A 22391-nucleotide genomic window follows, 5' to 3' on the forward strand; every position below is an offset into this window, starting at 1 on the left:
GGGTGTCCACCGTGGGATCTACATGGTGTAGATCTACGTTGTTTTCAAAAGTGCAATTTTTAATACATTTTATTAAAAATCCTTGGACCCTTTATGCCATACCTGGTTCTCCATTAGGACCAGGGGGTCCTATGTCACCAGAATTTCCTTTCTCACCTGAAAATGAAAAACAAGGTCCAAGTCACCAGGCAGAGGTGGATGTGTTCTATGAGTTAAACATCAAGACTGAAAATGTGATTTGTCTCACAGATTTCTCCCAGACCCTCTTGTTGCTATGAAGTACCGGAGCTCCATTCTGCAGGTAATTCCTGCTTCTGGCACTATTTATGTGATACGAACCGTATACATGTCATGGAGTGACAGGGATTATCGGGTGATCATTCTTTAAATCAGTTCTGGAAAATCCAGGATATCTGAGAGAACATTCTGCAGACATCGCCTCATGAATCCCTGGTGCCGTGAGTGAGTGGCCACTCCTCTCAACAGCAGCGCCCGACATCTCTCATGACAGCAGGAAAATCCAGACGGAGCATGATGGGAGTGCCGCGCGGGCCTGAGAGCTCACCTAATCCAAGAGTCGGCGCACTCCTTCCTGCCCTGGCTCAAGGTCCTTCCTGTCCCCACTCGCGGCAGCCTGGTGTCCTGGAGGGCCCAGATGCCAGGAGCCTTGGGCTCCATCCTGGCCTGGACCCAACCTCCGGTTAGATGGGACAAGCGACCTCACCACCCTGCCCCTCAGTTTTCCTCAACATACAAAACAAGGGGGTTGAATAAAATGATGGCAACAGGGCTTTCTAGCTGCTCTAAAATTAAGTCATGTGACTTAATAGAAATAAGTTCTAATGCATTCTCTTTATTCTCACAGAGAGGCCCCAAATGCCTCTGTGAAGAGATTTGAGTGCATTCCGATTCCATTTGCATAAGGAGGGAAGGAGTGTCGCAGTCTCCACCCACCTGATTCCTTTGTGTTCCTTTATCAGCATCGGGAGCTTGGAAATGAAAGCACAGCTTGACCAGAACCCAGGATGACAACCTCAGACACGAAGCAAATCAAATAAGCAAAGCCAAACAAGGCCAGCCTGGACCAGCTGCCCCTTAGGAGACGCCAGAATCTGCCCAGAGCACACACCGCATGGTAAAAGTATACACATCCCCACGTGTGAGTCAATACGCAATGTGGCATTATTCACAAAAGGCAACAGGTGGAAAGAACCCATGTGTCCATCAACAGGTAAATGGACAATAATTGTGGTCCGTCCGTATGGTGGAATATTATTCCCTAAAAAGGCAGGGGATTCTGACCCACACTACCACACAGGTGAACCTTGAAAACACTCCACCAAGTGAAATCAACTAGACACAGAAGGACAAACATTGTTATTCCACATATGTGAAATATCTAGAACAGGCAAATTCAGAGACAGAAAGCAGATTGGAGGTTACCGGGGCTGGGGGAGGAGGAATGGGGAGCCACTGCTTAGTGGGAACAGTCTCTCTTTGGAGAGACGAAAAGGGTTTGGAAATAGTGGTAATGGCTGTACACCATTGCAAATGTATTCAATGTCCCCGAATTGTACACTGAAAATACTTAAAATGGCAAGTTTACGGATATAAGTATTTTACCATGATGTTATTTGGGTTTGTGAAGCCCACGCCTCCCTCCGGATCCGGTGGTTCTCTGCGTGCTCTTCACTGGATTGGCCGTGGCAGGGAAGGTGCCTCTCACGGGTTTTCCAGGAGGCCCGCAGCTGAGCTGGGCCCCTCCCCATCGCTCTCCTGGCCACAGAGCCCTTTCTACCAGGTACAGGCTGGGCTAGGGGGAGGTCTGTGACCATGGATCAGAACAAACCATGAGAACCCCCTCACAGCTCAAACCCCAGACCGTAGCCTCTTGGTGCCTGGGCCAACCTGCTCCGAGGCAGATGAATGAGGTAGAAGAACCTGGCCCCGGAATTGGACAGACCACAGCAGACTCCCTCCACCGCCGGTGCTCAGGGCAGCTCAGTCGCATTGCTACACCGTGTGGGACCCCAAGAAGACTTCATGAGTCCACACCTGCAGAGCTCAGGGACAGTCAGCCCCTTGCCCTCCCACCGGCTCCGTCCCCCAGAGCCCAGCATAGACCTGGAACAAGCCAGGCGCTCCAAAGACGTCCACTGACCAGATGGCAGGGGGGTGGGGGGCGCATAGGAGCAGCACCTTCTGAGCAACCCCTCAGCTGTCCTGGCCTCAGTCTCTCATCATGGGAGGCACAGCTGATCTGCCCGCCTTACCAAGGCTGTGCAGCCAAATGCAGCAGCGGAGACGGTGCAATTAGAACCCACAGGTGTAGACTGAGCCCAGGTGTTGGCACCATAGTTGCCGCTCACACCCGCTGCTGCCATCCCACATCCTGTTCTCACCAAGAACCATCCCATCACCTCGAAATGCCTGAGACCTGAGCTGGGGGAACAGACGCCATGCCTCCAGAGCAGGGTCCGTCCGCTCCTTACGTGAGGTTCTAAGTCTGTTACCAAACTCGTTAAGGATGTTGTGGCTACACAGCCAGAGTCTTGCCCAAGCACACTAGCTGCAGCCCCTCCATCCTGGGGCGCTGTGAAAATCCCACAGATTGGGGAGCACTTCACCGCACCCTGTAAGCACAGAGCCAGCAACTAGCTTCAAGCACCCCAAAAATGGAAGCACTGCAGTATATTTCTTATCTACCATGCACAAAGCATAAATAAGAGCACCGGACGGGACAGTTCAGGCTACAGTTATTCTCAGGGTATCCAGACTCTGACCCTAGGGGCAGGGGGGGAAATGAGGCAAGAATCACATCGCAAATACCTTTAGAGCCAATGGGACCGATTTTTCCATGGCGACCCACACTGCCTTTCTGTCCTTTGTCCCCCATGTCTCCTGTAGAAAACAATAAGAGCAAAGTTGGTTGACGCACAGGTGACACCATGGCCTCCTCCATCACACATGTGCATGGGTGACCCAACCGCCCTCCTTCCTAACATCACAGGCACATAGAAGAGACTAAGAAAGACAGCTCTAAATCTCTTCAAGGTCACGTATGTGACTGTCACAGGGAGGTCGCCTGTTGATACAGCTTCTAAAGGACGATGCACTTCCCCCAGAAGTCATACACACTATAGAATGGAGGGGCCGAACGGGGCATCCCTAAGTTCCAAACTCAACCACGGTCCATCCCCTCCATGCCTGTGTGAGATGAGAGCTCGTCTTTCCTCCATCCCAGCAAGGCAGTGCCTCCCAGCTCTTACTCCTGCACCCCACCAAATCACGCACCCACAACTCTGTAAGCATGGACATAACTGGCACTGTCAGGAACACGGTCTGGTGGGTGGGTGGCAGGTGGCAAAGCCCCTGGCTCCTCTCGGGTGTGTGAACTTGAGCCAGGGAGGAGGGTCCTAGGACACTTCATCAGATGCCTCCCGACCTGACCTGCTCTACAGCAGAATGCCTGATCCCCATGACCTGCTGGCCCGTCCCCAGCTTGGGTGTATGCAGCGGTGGTGTGGGGTGGTGTGTGTCCCCCACCCTTCTCTCATTCATAGCAAGAGGGACACCAAGATCCCACGGGATTATCTCTCTGATCACTGGACCAAGCTGGAAGAATGCCGCTGTCACCCAGTCCCTAGAACAAATTAAGCCAGAGGGTGGAGTTTCTCAGTACACCCTCCCGCAAAGTGTTAAGCCCTCAGCAACTGCTCCTGTCTGCTGGTGATCACCACTGACCACCAACCCAACCAGCAAACAGCAAATAAGTACACAGGGAAAAACTGAGAAAAGAAACAGGCAACCTGATTTAACTCAGTAATTCTTTTTCATGGACATGTTTACACACTATTAGGACTTCATGATCAGTTATAACCCACCGTTGCAGGAACTAAATGAAATTCAATGTGGGAAATTCAATGTGGGCAATCCGGCAAGACAGCGGGTGGTGGGGAGGATTTTCTTTTTTTTTTTTTTCTTTTTGAGATGGAGTCTCGCTCTGTGGCCCAGGCTGGAGTGCAGTGGCACAATCTCGGCTCACTGCAAGCTCCGCCTCCCGGGCTCACGCCATTCCCCTGCCTCAGCCTCCCGAGTAGCTGGGACTACAGGCGCCCTCCACCAAGCCCGGCTAATTTTTGTACTTTTAGTAGAGATGGGGTTTCACCATGTTAGCCAGGATGGTCTCGATCTCCTGACCTCGTGATCTGCCCACCTAGGCCTCCCAAAGTGCTGGGATTACAGGCGTGAGTCACTGCGCCCAGCGGTGGGCGGTGGGAAGGACTTTCTATTGCACGCAGATAATGCTCTGTCCCGCAGTGACACCACCTGCCTCCTTAGAACCAAGGACTTCCCTGCCAGAAACTCCTAGTCTTGTTTTGCGAAGCAGATGTAATGTTCCCCCAATTCAGAATAGATAGAAACCAGAGGACGGAACACAGACTTCAGTGAGCTTTGCTAAAATGAAACCACACACGCCCCTGCAGAGAGTGGCTTACATTGCAGTAAAATGCAGCCTTGATTCACAAAGCACATTCACATGCATTCTCTTATCTGGCTACGAAAATGACATGGCCTGGCATGGCGGAGCCAGGACAACAGCCACGCTCTGCTGCTCTGAGGCCCAGGCTGCTCTCCTGACGCTGGCAGCTGGGGGCCACATCCAGCCTAGGGGACGATGCGGGGACGAGGGAGGCAGGGGGAGATCCTAATGGCACCTAGGCTGGAGCTGGACAGCCAGGACGGAGGCGACTCTGCTTCGCGGACCAGGCACTGTGTGTCGCCAGCTGTGCAGGGCACTGGCTGCAGGAGTCAGAGCTCAGGGTCTGCTGGTAAATCGGGACAGTGGCTCAGCAACTGCAGTGCATGCGAGAGGAAGGGAATAGAAAAGGGGCAACAGGGACGCCACTTCCTTGTCCATGCTCAGAGACCAGGAAAGCATCGGAGAGGGTGTGGTTCATGCTCCGTGCTGTGGGAGACGCGGAAGGTTGGTGAAGAGGGCGGTGAGATCAGACTTGTGTTCAGGAAGCATCTGGCAACACTTGCTGGAAAGACTGAAAGGCGCAAAAGGAGGCCAAGGGCAGAGCAGGCCGGGGGTGAAGGGGGTCACGGCAGGCAGGGTCTGGGAGGATAAGAAAAACGCCCAGATCGGGGAGACACCCAGGAGGCGGCGTTGGCAGAACCTCGTGCGTGGGACGTGTGGATGAGGCGCACACAGCTGGCACTGGGTGGCGAGCCCTCCTCGAGGTGGGGGCAGGGAGACGCAGCTCTGGAGAGGCCAGAGGAGGATGCCACGGGGCACGTAGGGAGAGAGGGACAGGCAGGGGAGAGGGGTTATCATGTGATGGTGACAAGGGCCAGGAGGGTACCTGAGAGAAGTGTCCAGTGGGAGGCAGGGGCCTACGTGAGGAAGAAGAGCTCGGGGAGGAACCCGAGGGCAGCGGGGCAGGCAGGGACACAGCAAGGCGGTGAGAGGCACTGTCACTGGGGGGCACCCAGTGAGGACAGGGCCCAAGACATGGGCAGGGCCGGGACCGGGCGGACAGCCAGGAGGTCTCACAGAGGGAGGGGCAGGGCCCCCACACCAGAGGGGGCCCTGCCAGAGCGCTCAGTGTGTTGCCTTCGTCGTCAGGGGACCAGCCCTGCCCTGCTCTGAATCCCTCTCCACGGCAGCCTGTGAGTCCAGCACCTGCTGGAGCCACCTGGGCTGCTCTTCCCGACAGCAGGTGCCAGGTACCCGTTCCTGCTGTTCTGAGTCATGACAATTTCAACCTGAAGATTTCTGTAACAGTAAAATGCCAGAGCAGGGAGAGAGAAGGGAAACTGGAACAAACAGCTTCAATCAACCAGCCAACCCATTATACATGCCCAAAACTCGCTGCAAGGGAAGCAATTTGCAATTCTCCCTGGAATCACATGGCACCCTCACAGTCAGCAAGCAGCCAGAGCAGGGGTTCCACATTTGTGCCTGGTTTCTCAGAACCCCCTATGGCAGGGACTGGGTCCCACACTTCTCCAAGGGCAGGAGCTGAGCTCTACTCGCCAGAGACAGGTGCCAAGTGTCAGTGATGACCTTGGATTTGCATTAACACCTGGCCGTGTGATTCAGAGATGGCTAAAGGCCAAATGCTCTCAACTCACTCTCAGGTTTTAACTTGTCCACAGCAGCAGGACGCGTGCCTCCCCCAGCCGATGGACTGAACCACTAATAAGTCTTTCCCGAAGATGGGAGGAGCCTCCCCAAGTGCATCTGCGCCCAGGGGCTTCTCCTCCACCATCTCCTGGGCCTCACCATCCCAGTCTACTTGTCAGCCTGGGGGCCTGGCCTCGTCCTCCAGGGAGGAGCTGTGTGGGTGGGAAGACGGGAAGGCGGGGTCTGCGGGTTGCTTCTCTCTCCCCATCACTGTCCTTGAACAGCTTCACATCTCATCTCTCAGGGGTCTCAGGAAGAAACAGCTCCCAGGTGGGGAGGAAGCCCCTCGCGCCCTCCCCATCTTTTCCAGGTGGAGGCTTCTTAGCAAATAGTTGGCTCTTCGTTCAGGTGAAGGGTCACAATCCACCTCTGCCACGTCACTCCTCAGCCCCTGTGGTGTTTGTGCTTTTTCATGGGAAGGTGACTTTCCTAGGGCTGGGACTTTGGTTTCCTTTCCTGTGCTCTGACGCTGCCCCTCTCCAAGTGGGGACTCGGTGGGTGTCCCGGGATTCTGCTCATTTTTCCATCTTTCAGAAATAAATTAGAATACTCCCAGGTAGACTGTGTGCCAGGAAAGCACATCCACACGTACATGCTGATTTCGGCTTCACAACGTTCCTAGCAGCATCATCTGTCAGGGCTGAATTACATCCTCCAAAATTCCGACGATGGAGCCCTAACCCCAGCGTGACCCTACTGGAAGCAGGGTCTTTAAAGAGGTCATGCAGGTGGGCCCTGGTCCAACAGGACTGTGGCTTTACCGAACAGAAAGAAAGGCCAGGATTGTGCATGCGTGGAGGAAAGGCTGCGTGAGACATAGCAGGAAGACACCACCTGTAAGCCCCAGAGAGCAGCCTTGGAAGAAGCAGCCCTGCCGGCACCTGGATCCCTGACTTCCAGCCTCCACAGCCGGGAGGAAATCATCTCTGTCCTGGAAGCTGCCCGCTGTGTGGTACTGAGAGACGGAGACACTGCCCTCTGCTCCAGAAGAGGATCATCTCTGTCCTGGAAGCTGCCCGCTGTGTGGTACTGAGAGACGGAGACACTGCCCTCTGCTCCAGAAGAGGAGTTCAGAGAGTCAGGTGACCACCACAGGTCACACAGTGAGCCAGGAAAGAACACAGTGCCCCATGATTCAGAGCACAGCCTCTGCGATCAGACAGGCCTGGCCCCAAATCCCAGTGCTCCACCCAGGAAACCCTGCACAAGTTACAGCCCTCTGTAAGCCTCAGTTTCCCTGTCTGTCAAGTGGGACCTCAGGGCATTCCATGCCTCGGATCACAGCGAGCATCAGGAGCAGGAGCGCACACCGATGGCATGGATTTCACTCAGACCAAGGCCTCCTGACTCCACCACGTCCAGGGCTCCAAACACTGCACCTCCACTGTGGGCAGGCCCTAGCCTGTGGGACTTCCACCCCTGGGTACAGCCAAAGCCACCCTCCATGGGCCAAGAACTGCAGGATGGCTGTATTTCTAAGAGCCGGGGGCTGGATGCATGGCGCAGGTTTGTGCTCCTGTGGGAGGACAACCAGTGCCCCACTCCCAAGCCCGGGGGGGTGGGAGACAGAGACCGAGAGACCAGAGTGTGCAAAGCAGCAGGCAGAGCCCTCCTAGCAGAGCCCTCCGAGCAGAGCCCCCTCCGAGCCTTCTCGCCTGTGTCAGCCGTGACCAAGCGCACTCGGCTGATGGAGAGTTGGGGTGGCTACAGGTGGCCCAAACCCTCCCGTCCCTCCTATTCCCTTCTGCCCTAAACCCATAGCTTGGACCACCAGACCCCCCTCCACAGTCCCCTCAGCCTTGCAGGAAAACCTTTGGGGGAAGGGCCAGGCACTGGGCACAGCTGGGCCTGGGGGTGGAGAAACACTCCCTCCACCAGATGAGCCAGTGCCAACTTTCTCTAAACACCCTGATAGTAGGCAGATGTTATCGTTCTTTGGCCCTCCAGAAAGAGAACTAGCAAAATGCCTTGAGCATCCAAGAAATCTGTTGCCGTGACCTTTCTTCTCAGCCAGTCTGCTTTGCTTTACTGTTACAATTCTTTGAAGAATGCCTCAGAATCATTTTTTAAAATTTTTTCTTAACTTTTTTTTTTGATACAGAGTCTTGCTCTGTCGTGCAGGCTGGAGTGCAGTAGTGCAATCTTGGCTCACTGCAACCTCTGCCTCCCAGGTTAAAGTGATTCTCCTGCCTCAGTCTCCTGAGTAGTTGGGATTACAGGCATGCACCACCATGTCTGGCTAATTTTTGTATTTTTAGTAGAGACGGGGTTTCACCATGTTAGCCAGGCTGGTCTCGAACTCCTGACCACCCACCTCGGCCTCCCAAAGTGCTGAGATTACGGGTGTGTATTGTATTGCATTTCTTCAAAATTGTAACAGAAGATGAAACGTGGCTTTACCAGTACAATCCTAATGACAAAACAATCAAAGCAATGGCTACCAAGAGGTGGCAGTGGTCCAGGAAAACAAAGCAGACTGGCTGAGAGCGAAGGTCATGGCAACAGGCTTTTCGGATGCTCAAGGCATTTTGCTAGTTCTCTCTGTGGAGGGCCAAAGAACAATAACATGTGCCTACTATCAGAGGGTTTTGAGAAAGTTGGCCAAAGCCTTAGCAGAAAAATACCCAGGAAGCTTCACCAGAGCCCTTCTCACCCCAACAATGCTCCTGCTCATTCTTCTTATAAAACAAGGACAATTTTGCAAGAGTTTCTATTGGAAATCATTAAGCATCCAACTTTCCCAGTTTGGCTCTTTCTGACTTCTTTTTGTTTCCTAATCTTAAAAAATCTGTAAAGGGCACTCATTTTTCTTCAGTAAACAATGTAAAAAAGACTACATTGACATGGTGAAATTCCCAGGACCCTCAGTTCTTTAGGGATGGACTAAATGGCTGGTATAATTACTTACAAAAGTGTCTTGAACTTGATGGTGCTCATGTTGAGAAATAAAGTTGATATATTTATTTTTATTTTTTAATTCCATTTTTCCACAAACTTTTTGAAGTCCCCTCACACATTATATACAGACATGTGCACATATACTATACACACATACATTCATGTACACATACACACTACACTGATATGCATACACATACATATGCACACATACATACTATACACATATGCATGCAGACATCTACATGCATACATACACACACGTGCATGCATACATACACATGTGCACATGCATATACACATACAGAGATGTGCATATTCACCTCCACATACATACATGTGCATGCAAACATACACATATTAACAGAGATATGCAATATGCAAACACATAACATATGCACACAAATACATACATACACATATGCAGGATGCATGCACACACATTCATGCAAACATGCATGTATAAATACAACCACACATAGCATGTATCTGCACATCATATATATGTACATATAAACATACCCATATACACATACATAAAACTTACAAACCTACATACATGGATACATGTGTACACACACAAACATACATACATGAATACAAACATATACATACATATGTAAGAGCACTTGGAATTCAGCTTCCTCAGCGATTTTTAACAGCTGGGCTTTCTCTGGACCTGTGGACTGGCTTTGTTATCTCAAAACAGGGCATCCAGCAGCACATACATAGACAAAGGCATACTCACATGACATACCCATGCATACTATAGGAACACACATATACATACATACTATTCACACACATGCTATATGCACATACACACAAATGCTCATGTGCACATACACACAGGTACATATACATATGCACACATGCATGCACATATATACATATATGTATGTATCCATACATACAACTATACATGCACAAACATACATGCTATGTGCACATGTATGCATGCACACACTATACACACGTGTGTGCATGAGTGCATGTACATAAGCCTACTTTTATCCTCACACAACTCAAGCTTGTACAGCTGGTCAGCACCTAGGCTGAAACTGAGAACCCCAGAAGCACTTAGGAGACCCTCACTACACTCCAACTGCCACATACCAGCCACACACACTGGGACCTATTGCCGTGAGCTGTTGTTTCTGACAGAAATATTCTATTTTGGGGTGTCTGGAGGAAGAAGAAAAGGTGAGAACCATTAAAATCCACTGAGATTGTCAACACATTCTCTACTTTATACCACAACCTTTTTTGTAGCCAACTTGTTTCAACTTGAAGACATTTCTTGGAAACTAACCCTTGGGCAGAACAGTAGTGTGGTTACAGACCCAGAGGTTCTCTAAGGAGAGCAGATTAGAACAAGAGCCTTAACGCCTTTTTCCCTCTCCCAAGGCCTCGTGCACCTCCAAGTGACAGAAAGCTTTTTGCAAGAGGCAAGCAACGCCCCCTCCCGCTGGCTGCGTGCGACAACAGGACTGCAGCACCTGATGACCCTGGATCCCTTCCCTCTCTGCCATAGGAGCTTCTGGCTGCGGCACCCGGCTCACTGGGCACGAACGCCACGGCCCATCCCACATCTCATCACCACTGTGAGCAGTGCTGTGCCTCCCATCTGTCCTCTGGACACGCATGAGGATTGAGGGCAGCTCAAAGCAGGTGCGGAGTTCTTATTAATTTTAATGAACACTTCACACAGTCCTCTGAAGTGGAGAAGGGGCAAAAAGAGCATTTGAAATTCAGCTTCCTCGGTGACTTTTAACAGCTTGGCTTTCTCTGGGCCATGTCCTGGCTTTTTATCTCAGAACAGGTCATCCAACCGCACCACCTCCCCGAGTGCGGGGTGGGGAGGTCTCACTTTCCCGACAGGACACTCCCTCAACGCCCCCAGCACACACCCAGCTGGCCTGTTCAGGGCAGCCCCCGCTGCAGCCAGGCTCCCATGTGCAGAGCATGCACTTTGTGGAAGCAGAGGCATCTGGACCCCCACCAATGCGGACAGCCCAGGCCTGCAGCAGCAGCACCTGGGTGCTGTTAAGACCATTGCAGGGTCTCAGGCCACCCTCCTGGGCCAGGAGCTGCATTTAAATGAGAGCCCCTGGGGAAACCTGAAGCAGAGCCCCACCTCCATAGACAAGCAGAGAACACAGCCCCCGCCCGGCATGGCCAGAAGCCTCATCCCACAGACCAGCTCTCTAGAACCTGGCGGGGCAGCCGCTTCACCTGGGGAAGGGAGGATGACACAGATGGGGGGCCCTTGGCCATAGACTGGGATCACCCACAGATTGCAGAGGTATTTGAAGATATGAAACCTCAGGATATTTTTCCAACAGTGGACAGAGGGGCTTCCGAATGCCAGGTCTCATGCTAGGACCTGAAGACACAAGGATGAGAGCGGATCTGCAGACCCCAGGCCCACTCATGACAGCAACGCCCTGTGAAGGCTGTGATTTTGATGTCAGAAGTTGAAAACAATGGTTTAGAGTGGTCACAGGCTGGGAAACAGCAGGGCCGGCATGGGAGCAGGGCTGTCACACCCAGGCCCCACTCTTCCCAGGCATGTTCCTCCCCTTCAGGAGCCCCTTCAAGAAGCACTGGGACAGGTGCTGAGACCCACTTTGTCATCATGCCCAGCGTTATGCCCAGCATCATCGTGTGCAGCATTGTGCCCAGCATCATCGTGCCCAGATTCACGCTGTTGTCATGCCCAGCATCGTCATGCCCAGCGTCGTCATACCTAGATCCACCCTGTCATCGTGCCCAGCGTCGCTGTGCTCCGCATCATCATGCCCAGTCATTGTGCCCAGATCCACCCCATCATCGTGCTCGTCGTGCCCCGTCGTCATGCCCAGCGTTGTCGTGCCCAGCATCATCATGGCCATCATCATGCCCAGTGTCATCATTCCTAGATTCACCCCATCATCATGCCCAGCGTTGTCGTGCCCAGCATCATCATGCCGTCATCGTGCCCAGCGTCATCATGCCCAGATCCACCCCATCATCATGCCCCCCGTCATCGTGCCCAGCATCATCATACCCAGGGGAAGTTGAGTTGCAGCCCCCAGTTTGCCCAGGACTGCAGTGGTTCCTAGGACCCTAGAAACCAGGAAGTCTTGGCCCCCAAGTTCCCGCAGAGGTCACTGTTTTTCTCCAGGTGAGTCTCCGCAGTGTAATGCCATGGAAGCCACAGATGTCAGTGACCAGACATCAGGGAACTGCCACTGTGCCCCCCGCTGCAATGAGCTAGAAAGCTATCCACTAGCACCCAGCTAGCAAGCCCACGGGCAGAAGAGCCAGTGGGCCAGAGGAGCTGGCAAGGCTGTGTCCCACTGGAGAGCGAGACTCCAGGGAGAGTGTGTGGAGGGTGGTGGTGGCTGAGGTCCTGGTTCCCAGCACATCTGCGCCCCCTGGGGCCCGGGCACTGCCTACCACACAGGCAGAGCGCCCAGGGTGTCCTAGGTCTCAGGGAGGAGATTCATTCCAGGTTGCGTATAAAAAGTCCTAAGTTTATTCCATTCTCTCTTTGACCTAATGTCCTTGTAAACATATTCCATTCTCTCTTTGACCTAATGTCCTTGAGAATAAACATTATCCAGAACAGAGCACTTATAGCTGACAGAAACAGCCAGGATTATCAGAAAGAATGTCAGTTGGTTATTGCAGAGCCCGGAAGTCATGCTCATTCCCTAGTGAGTTCCCATGAACAGAAGCACCAGGGCCCAGGCTTTCTTCTGTGCAAACGAAGGGAGAATAATAGCAACAACCACCAGGCCACCAGGCACCAGGCAACTGCCGCATCCAAGACATTGTGCGTCTATCCTTCCGTTTAACCCTTCTGGGAGTCCTGGGCGGTAGATCCCCGCCCCCCGCCCCCCATTTTACAGATACTGAAAAAGGGGGCTTGGGAAGACAAAGCCGATTCCAGAAGCTGACACGACTAACAGGTGGTGGAGCCACGATACGGACAAGCCCAGTATGCCCAGGACTGTCTGGCTCTGCGTCTGTGTTCTCTACACTGCTCGGCTGAGGCTAGGAGCACATTGTGCCTAACAATATTCCTCCCTCCCAGCAAACCACGTCCATCTAGAGATGGGGCTTCTGCTCCAGTTCTGTCCGAGCCATGTGGCCATGGCCAGGGTGGTTGCCTATTCTCTGCATCTCAGGGTCCAACTTAAGTGTGAAGGTGGGATTTCCAGATCCATTACCCTGTGATCCCATTTCTACAAAGGATGAGGTGCGCTTCCTTTTGGAGATGTCAGAAGCTGCCACGACTGGCTGTGACTGTTGGAAAAAGTAAATACAATGTTATGACTATCCCTGCTTGACAACTCAGACAATACAGATGTTAAATAACTTTGCAAAGTCTGCCAGGTATGGTGGCTCATGCCTGTAATCCCAGCACTTTGGGAGGCCAAGGTGGGCAGATCTCTTGAGGTCAGGAGTTCCAGACCAGCCTGGCCAATGTGGTGAAACCCTGTCTCCACTAAAAATACAAAAATTAGCTGGGTGTGGTGGCAGGCGCCTGTAATCCCAGCTACTCAGGAGGCTGAGGCAGGAGTATCACTTGAACCCGGGAGGCAGAGGTTGTAGGGAGCCAAGATTATGCCACTGTACTCCAGCCTTGGCAACAGAGCAAGAGCGAGACTCTGTCTCAAAAAAAAAAAAAGAAAAGAAAAAAAGAAACTTTCCAAAGTCATGCGTCCAAGCTGAGGCACAGCATAGACCCTTGAGTGCTAAATGCCACTCCCCTAAGCTGACGCCCTGAGACGCCAAATGCCACATCCATTTATGGACTTCTAGCCCTCCCTGTCTCCAGATTTCAGAAACCTTGAATTACGAGTAGCCTCCCGAGTTTCTTCCCTAACCCCCACCCTGGGCTGGGTCCATGGCCCCACACCTACCACAAGGCAGCCAAGAACGCTGTCTCAGCAGTCGCTGTCCTGTACATCCTGCCTCAGGCTCACCCTCCATCCGTGCCCACCCCTCAGCAGGGACCTGAGGCCTGCTTGAGCATGGAAGCCTGACCCACACCTGAACATCAGTGGGGACAGGCCTCAGAGCCTGAAGAAGCCTGCTGCCACTTCCAAGTGGGAGAAGGAAGGAAGAAAGGAGGGAGGGAGAAGGGAATTCCTCAGAGGTTTTAATAGAGAATCCTTGCAGCCTTGATCAGCAAGCCATTGTGTTTATGGACCCTTTTATTAAGATTCTTTGAAAGGTAGAAATGAAAAGAGTCTTTCAGACTTTAACCCCATATCTCTGGGGTAGTCAATGTACGTTTAATGACCCTCTGTAAATCTATGAATCTAATACTTAGGAATAACTACTATGTCAGGGACTTGGAACCACTTACTCGCAGGATGGCAGAGTGTGGTCCACAAATCCCTACCTTTGAGGAATGTATAATCAGATTAGGAAGACAATACATGCACGCATGGGTGACGTTAGGAGGATGGCAGAAGAGGAGCTTTCTGCCATAGTCCCCCAAAAGAAGCTTCCATTTTGACAACTCCCCAAGAACAAAAGTGTCTTTGTAGGAGTCTGGAAGTCCAGTGAAGTTCCAGCACGCTGTTAGAGAAAAAAAATCCAAGAATAGATGCACTGATGAGGGTAAGAACAGTTTCATTTTACCCGTGTGACCGTTTCCCACAACTGTGAGCTGAGCAACTGTGAGCTGAGCAACAAAGCTCAGCGCCCAGGGAAACCTCCTTGGCCCATGATTTCTCCCACTGGAGTAAGTGAAAGTGTAGTAAATGAGCTTCCAGCTCCCCCAGCCATGCAGGATGCTGCCCAAAAAAGGCCTGCATCCTTCTTGTCTTACCTCCAATACCAAGGTGACTGACATGGAGAAGTTGGGAGAGACTGAGAGCTAGGAAGAAAGGCTATGGACCCTAATAATTGCTCTGCAGATTTTATTAGGAAACCCCCCAACAAGCCGATGGAGACGCCTTTCCTCTGAACCATCCCAACTGGACCACGGGCACCCAAATGCTCACATGCTTCACCCATCACTCTGCCAGCTCCCAAAGGCACCCCCACAGATGGCAAGTGCAAGCATCTCACACAGACAGATAGCTTGACTGTGAGGGACGGGGAGGGAGAAGGCACAAGAACTTGAGCATTTCAGAGCACTGCCCTAGGAGAAACTAATGAGAGGCTCATAGCACCTAGACTGCCTTTGTGGGATCAAGAAAAGGCATATACTCTTTAAAAATTCACCCCTCTCCAAGAGAAGCAAAAGGTGTGGAGCAGGTGCATCCATAGAAATGGTCTGATAGAGCCTCAGAATCCCTAGCCAGGCTGTTTTGTAAAGAAATTTCTCTCCCAAAAAAAGTCCATAAAGACTAGAGGAGGTGACTGCTTTTGCAAATGAGAAAACAGCAATGCAAGACTTCAAGGAATATAAAGTATCAAGGAAACATGACATTACCAAACAAACACAATAATACCCTAGTAAACCAGTCCCAAAGAAATGGAGATCTACAAATTGCCTAACAAAGAACTCAAAATAATCATTTTAAGGAAGCTCAATGAGACACAAGAGAACATAGACATACAACTCAACAAAATCAGAAAAACAATACATTAAAAATGAGGAATTCAACGAAGAGATAGATTTTTTTTTTTAAAAAAAGGACCAAACAGAAACTCTAAAGCTGAAGAACAGAATGAATAAAATTTAAAATGCAGTAGAGAGCATCAACAGCAGAATTGATCAAACAAAAGAAAAGAAAGAATATGTGAGCTTGATGACAGGTCATTTAAAAATATCCAATCAGAGAAGAAAAAAGAAAAAAGGCATTAAAAGAAATTAAGAAAGCCTATGAGATCTAAAGGATGCCATCAAGAAAGCTAACATTCACATTATGGAAGCTGCATTAGAAGAATATAGAGAGAAGCTAATAGAAAGCTTATTTAAAGAATTAATGCCTAAAAAACTTTCCAAACTTGGGAGTGATGTGGACATCAAGGTACATGAAGCTTAAAAGTCTCCAAATAGGTTCAACCCACAGAAAACTTCACCAAGATACATTATAATCAAACTACCATAAATCAAAGACAAGAAGAGAATTTTGAAAGCAGAAAGAGAAAAGAAACTCATCACATCCAAAAGAACCCTCATAAGGCTATCAGCAGACTTCTCAGCAGAAAATTTGCAGACCAGGAGAAAGTGGGATCATATATTCAAAGTACTGAAAGAAAAAAACTGGCAATAAGATTATGTACTCAGAAAGCCATCCTTCAAAAATACAGGAAACATAAAGAGTCTCCCAGATACACAAAAGCTAAAGAAGTTCCCCACCACTAGACTTCCCTTACAAGAAATGTAAAGGAAAGTTCTTCAAGCTGAAACAAAAGGATGCTAATTAGTAACATGAAAACATTTAAAAGTGTAGAGATAACTGATAAAACTATATACTTGTCTTAGTCTGTTTTCTGTTGCCATTACTGAATATCTGTGACTGGGTAATTTATAAAGAAAAGAAATTCTTTTTTTACAGTTCTAGAGGCTGGGAAATCCAAGGTCAAGAGGCCACATCTGATGAGGACTCTCCACAGCGTCTTGCGGTAGCACAGGCATCACACAGTAAGGGGGCTCACGAGAGAGGCCACCTGGCTTTTATAATAGTCCCACTCTCATGATAACTAACCCACTCCTGTAATAACCCATTAATCTATTAACTCATAAATGGATCAATCCATTCATAATGTCAGAGAACTCATGATCCAGTCACCTCCTAAAGGCCCAATTTCTCAATACTATTACATTAAAGATCAAGTTTCAACGTGAGTTTTGGAGCGGGCAAACATTCAAATGATAGCAATAGTCAAATTCAGAATACTCTGATGGTGTAATGGTTATGTGTAAATCATATACAACTCTAGTATAAAGGTTAAAAGACAAAGATATTAAAATAACTATAGCCACAATAATTTGTTGTTGTTGTTGTTTGTTTTTAGAGACAGGGTTTCACTCTCTCACCCAGGCTGGAGTGCAGTGACATCATCATAGCTCACTGAAGCCTCCAGATCCTGGGCTCAAACAATCCTCCTGCCTCAGCTGTGACTACAGGCACATGCCACCCAGCTAATATATTCTACTTTTTTTTTTTTTTTTGAGATGGAGTCTCACTCTGTCGCCCAGGCTGGAGCGCAGTGGCACAATCTCAGCTCACTGCAAGCTCTACCTCCCAGGTTCAAGCGATTCTCCTGCCTCAGCCTCCTGAGTAGCTGGGACTACAGGTGAGCACCCGGCTAATTTTTGTATTTTTAGTAGAGACGAGGTTTCACCATGCTGGCCAGGCTGGTCTTGAACTCCTGACCTCGTGATCCACCCACCTCAGCCTCCCAAAGTGCCAGGATTACAGGTGTGAGCCACTGCACCTGGCCCAATAATTTGTTAATAGATGTACAATAAAAAAGATGTAAATTGTGATATCAAAAACATAAAATGGGGGGTGGGTGTAAAAGTGTAGAGTTTTGTGTGTGATCAAAGTTAAGTTGTTATTAGTTTAGCATAGACTGTTATAACTATAAAATGTTTCATATAAGCCTTGTGGTAACCACAAATAAAAAACCTAGTACATACACAAAAGAAAGAAAAAGGAATCAAAGCATACCACTACAGAAAATTATCAAACCACAAAGGAAAACAGCAAGAGAGGAAGAAAGAAACAAAGGATCTACCAAGTGACCACAAAACAATTAACAAAATGGCAATGGCAAATCTTTAACTATCAATAATTACTTTAAATGTAAATAGATTAAATTATCCAATCAAAAGACACAGAGTAGCTTAATAAAAATAAATAAAAAGAAGACCGAACTATATGCACTGCCTACAAAAGACACACTTCAGCTTTAAGATCACACATAGACTACAAATGAAGGGATGGAAAAAGATATTCCACACAAATTGAAACCAAAACAGAATAGGCGTAGCTATATTTATTTTATATCAGACAAAACAGACTGTGAAAAACTGTAGCCAAGAGTAAAAAAGCTTTTTATATAATGATAAAAGGTCAATTCATCAAGAAAACATAATCATTACAAATATATACACATTCAACATTGGAGCACCTAAATATGTAAAGCAAATATTAACAGATCTGAAGGGCAAATAGATAGAATACACTAATAGTAGGGGACTTCAATACCTCACTTTCAACAATGGAAAGATCACCCAGACAGAAAATCAATAAGAAAACACTGTATATAAACTACACTTCGGACCGAATGGAGCTAACAGAGAACATTCCATCCAACAGCAGCAGAAAACACATTCCTCTCCAGTGCACACAGAACATTCTTCGAGATAGATCATACATTAGGCCACAAAACAAGTCTTAACAAATTCAAGGAGACTGAAATCATATCAAGCATCTCTTCTAACCACAACAGTATAAAACTAGGAATCAGCAAGAGGAGGAAAACGAAAATTCACAAATACGAGAAAATTAAACAACACATTCCTGAACAATCCATGAGTCAAAAAAGAAATCAAAAAATATCTTGAAACAAATGAAAATGAAAACACAACATACAAAAACTTATGGGATACAGCAAAAAGATATTCTAAGAGGAAAGTTTATAATAATAACTACCTACATGGAGGGAAAATAAAGATTACAAATAAACAATCTAACTTTACACCATAAGGGACTAGAAAAAAACAAACAAATGAAGCCCAAAGTTAGCAAAAGTAAGGAAATAACAAAGATCAGAGCAGAAATAATCAAACAGAGACTAGAAAAGCTGTAGCAAAGCGACAAAACTAAGAGTTGCTTTTTGAAAAGGCAAAAAAAAAAATTGATGAACCTTTAGCTAGACGAAGAAAAAAGTGGTAACAAATAAAATCAGAAATGCAATGGAGAAATTACAACTGATACCACAGAAATATGAAGGGTCATAAGAGAGTAATATGAATAATTATACATCAAAAATTTGAATAACCTAGAAGAAATGGATAAATTCCTAGAAACATACAACCCACCAAGACTGAATAATGAAAAAATACTAAATTTGAACAGATCAGTAATGAGACTGATTCTGTAGTCAAAAATCTCCAATCGAAGAAAAGCCCAGGACCTGGTAGCCTCATGCCAAACTTTACCAAAAATTTAAATAGGAATTAATACCAATCCTTCTAAAATCTTACAAAAAATTGAAGAGGAGAGAATACTTCTGAACTAATTTCTAAAAGCCAGCATTACCCTGATACCAAAGCCAGACAAGAACAATACAAGAAAAAAAGATTATAGGCCAATATCCCTGATGAACATAGATGCAAAAATCCTCAACACAATGCTAGCAAACTAAATTTAACAGCACATTAAAAAGATTATATACAGCCGGGCATGGTGGCTCATGCCTGTAATCCCAGCATTTTGGGAGGCCGAGGCAAGTGGATCACCTGAGGTCAGGAGTTCAAGACCAGCCTGGCCAACATGGTGAAACCTCGTCTCTACTAAAAGTATAAAAATTAGCTGAGCGTGGTGGTGCATGCCTGTAATCCCAGCTACTTGGGCGGCTGAGGCAGGAGATTCGGTTGAACTCAGGAGGCAGAGGTTGCAGTGAGTCAAGATCGTGCCATTGCACTCCAGCCTGGGCAACAGATCAAGACTCCGTCTCAAAAAAAAAAGTATTATACACCATGATCAAGCAAAATTTATGCCTGGGATGGTTCAACATACAGAAATCAATAATTGTGATATGCCACATTAACAGAATGAAGAATAAACATCATATTATCATCAGTAGATGCAGAAAGAACATTTGACAAAACTCAGTGTTGTTTCATGATAAAAGCTCTCAAGAAAGCACATATACAAAGAATGCACCTCAACACAATAAAGGCCATATATGAGAAGTCCACAGCCAACATCATACTCACTGGTAAAAAAGCTGAAAGCTTTACTCTAAAATCAGAGACAAGGCAAGGATAACCATTCTCACCTCTTGTATTTAATATAGTGCTGGAAGTCCTAGCCAGAACAATTAGGCAAGAAAGAGAAAAGGAAAGGGGAAAGGAAAGAAAAGGAAAGGGAGAAAGAGAGAGAAAGAAAGGAAGAGAAAGGGAGAGGGAGGGAGGGAGGAAGGAAGGAGGGAGGGAGGAAGGAAGGAGGGAGGGAGGGAGGGATCCATCCAAATTGGAAAGGGAGAGGTAAAGCTGGCTCTGTTTGCAGATGTAATAATCTTATATAAATAAAACCCTAAAGACTCCACTAAAAACTGGTTAGCACTAATAAACAAATTCAGTAAAGTTGCAGGATACAAAATCAACACATGAAAATCAGCAGCATTTCTATACACTAACAATGAGCCACCTGAAAAAAATTTAGGAAATTCTCCTTGACTGTAGCACCAAACAGAATGACATATTTAGGAATAAATTTAACCAAGGAAGTGTTGTGTACCTGTACACTGAGAACTATGAAACACTGAAGACACAAATAAATGGAAAAAATATCTGTTCGTGGATCAAAAGAATTAATATTTCAAAATGTCCATACTACCCAAAGCAATCTACAGATTCAGTGCCATCCCTATCAAAATTCCAAAGGCGCTTTTCACAGAAATGGAAAAAAAATCCTAAAATTCATGTAAAACCATAAAAGGTCATGCATAGCCAAAGCAGCCTTAAGCAAGAAAAACAAAGCTGAAGGCATCACACTTCCTGATTTCAAATTATATTACATACAGATGGTAATCAAACCAGTATACTTGCTCAAACAAGCACTGGCATAAAAACAGACACATAGACAATAGAGCAGAAAAGAAAGCACAGAAATAAGCCCATGAGTGCATATACAGTCAACTAACCTTCAACAAAGGCACAAAGAATTCACAATGCTATTGGGAAAACTGAACATTCACATGCAAAAAAACAAAACTGAATCCTTGTCTTATAACATACATAAAAATCAGCTCAAAATAGAAGACTTAAATGATACCTGAAATCACAGAACTCCTAAAAGAAAATGTAAGGGAAAAGTTCCTTGACATTGGTCTTGGCAATGATTTTTTTGGATATGACCCCAAAAGCACAGACGACAAAAGCAAAAATAAATAAGTGGTGCTAACCTATCCAACTAACAAGTTTCTGCACAGCAAAGAAAGCAATCAACAAAACGGAAAGGCACCTATGGAATGGAAGACAGTATTTGCAAGCCATATATCTGATAAGAGGTTAATATCCAAAATATATAAGAAACTCATACAACTCAATAGCCGAAAAACAAATAACCCAATTTAAAAATGGGCAAAGAATCTGAATAGACATTTTTCTAAGAAGACATACAGATGTCCAACAGGTTTATGGAAAGGTGGTCAACATCATCAATTATCAGGAAAATAGAAACTAAAGCCACAATGAGACATTACCTCACACCTGTTAGGATGGCTGGTATCAAAAAGTCAAAAGAGAGTAAGCATTGGAGAAGATGTGGAGAGAGGCGAGCCCTTAGACATCGCTGGCAGGAATGGAAAACAGTACAAAGGCTCCTTGAAAAAATCAAAAGCGACAACTCGGTGGTGGCCACTGCGCAGACCAGACTTCTCTCGTTCTCGCACGCCTCGCTCCGCTTTTCCTCCACAACCATGTCTGACAAACCCGATAAGGCTGAGATCGAGAAATTCGATAAGTCGAAACTGAAGAAGACAGAGACTCAAGAAAAATCCACTGCCTTCCAAAGAAACGACTGAACAGGAGAAGCAAGCAGGCGAATCGTAATGAGGCATGCACCGCCAACATGCACTGTACATTCCACAAGCATTGCCTTCTTATTTTACTTCTTTTAGCTGTTTAACTTTGTAAGATGCAAAGAGGTTGGATCAAGTTTCGATGACTGTGCTGCCCCTTTCACATCAAAGAACTACTGACAACTAAGGCCGCGCCTGCCTCTCCCATCTGTCTATCTGGCTGGCAGGGAAGGAAAGAACTTGCATGTTGCTGAAGGAAGAAGTGGGGTGGAAGAAGAAGTGGGGTGGGATGACAGTGAAATCTAGAGTAAAACCAAGCTGGCCCAAGGTGTCCTGCAGGCTGTAATGCAGTTTAATCAGAGTGCCATTTTTTTTTGTTCAAATGATTTTAATTATTGGAATGCACAATTTTTTACATATGCAAATAAAAAGTTTAAAAACTTAAAAGAAAAAATCAAAAGCAGAACTACCACATGATCCAGCAATGTCACTACTGGGTTCATAGCCAAGGGAATGAAATCGGATCTTGAAGCGATCCCTACAGTTTCATGCTGACTGCAGCCTTATTCACAACGGCCATCACATG

At 47.4% G+C, this 22391-nt stretch overlaps 1 protein-coding gene and 1 pseudogene across 7 annotated transcripts in view; one reads left to right on the forward strand and one right to left on the reverse strand.

The window, feature by feature from the left end:
- The window catches only part of COLEC11 (collectin subfamily member 11), a 46732-nt gene that overhangs the window by 3434 nt on the left and 20907 nt on the right, over positions 1-22391 (reverse strand). For 4 of the 7 annotated variants that reach the window (XM_054475462.2, XM_063649001.1, XM_054475460.2 and 1 more), the window contains 2 exons: positions 2830-2901; positions 103-156 (listed from right to left, as the gene is read on the reverse strand). In XM_054475462.2, coding sequence (XP_054331437.1) covers positions 103-156; positions 2830-2901 — 126 coding nt within the window. Of the gene's footprint in view, positions 1-102; positions 157-2829; positions 2902-13308; positions 13385-22391 lie in introns of all 7 variants that reach the window. The other 3 variants (XM_063649003.1, XM_063649004.1, XM_054475459.2) reach the window with 2 other exon arrangements.
- LOC129030284 (thymosin beta-4-like) lies at positions 21637-22248 on the forward strand (annotated as a pseudogene).

Source organism: Pongo pygmaeus, chromosome 12, assembly GCF_028885625.2.
Source record: "Pongo pygmaeus isolate AG05252 chromosome 12, NHGRI_mPonPyg2-v2.0_pri, whole genome shotgun sequence".
In the NCBI taxonomy this organism is placed as follows: Eukaryota; Metazoa; Chordata; class Mammalia; order Primates; family Hominidae; genus Pongo; species Pongo pygmaeus.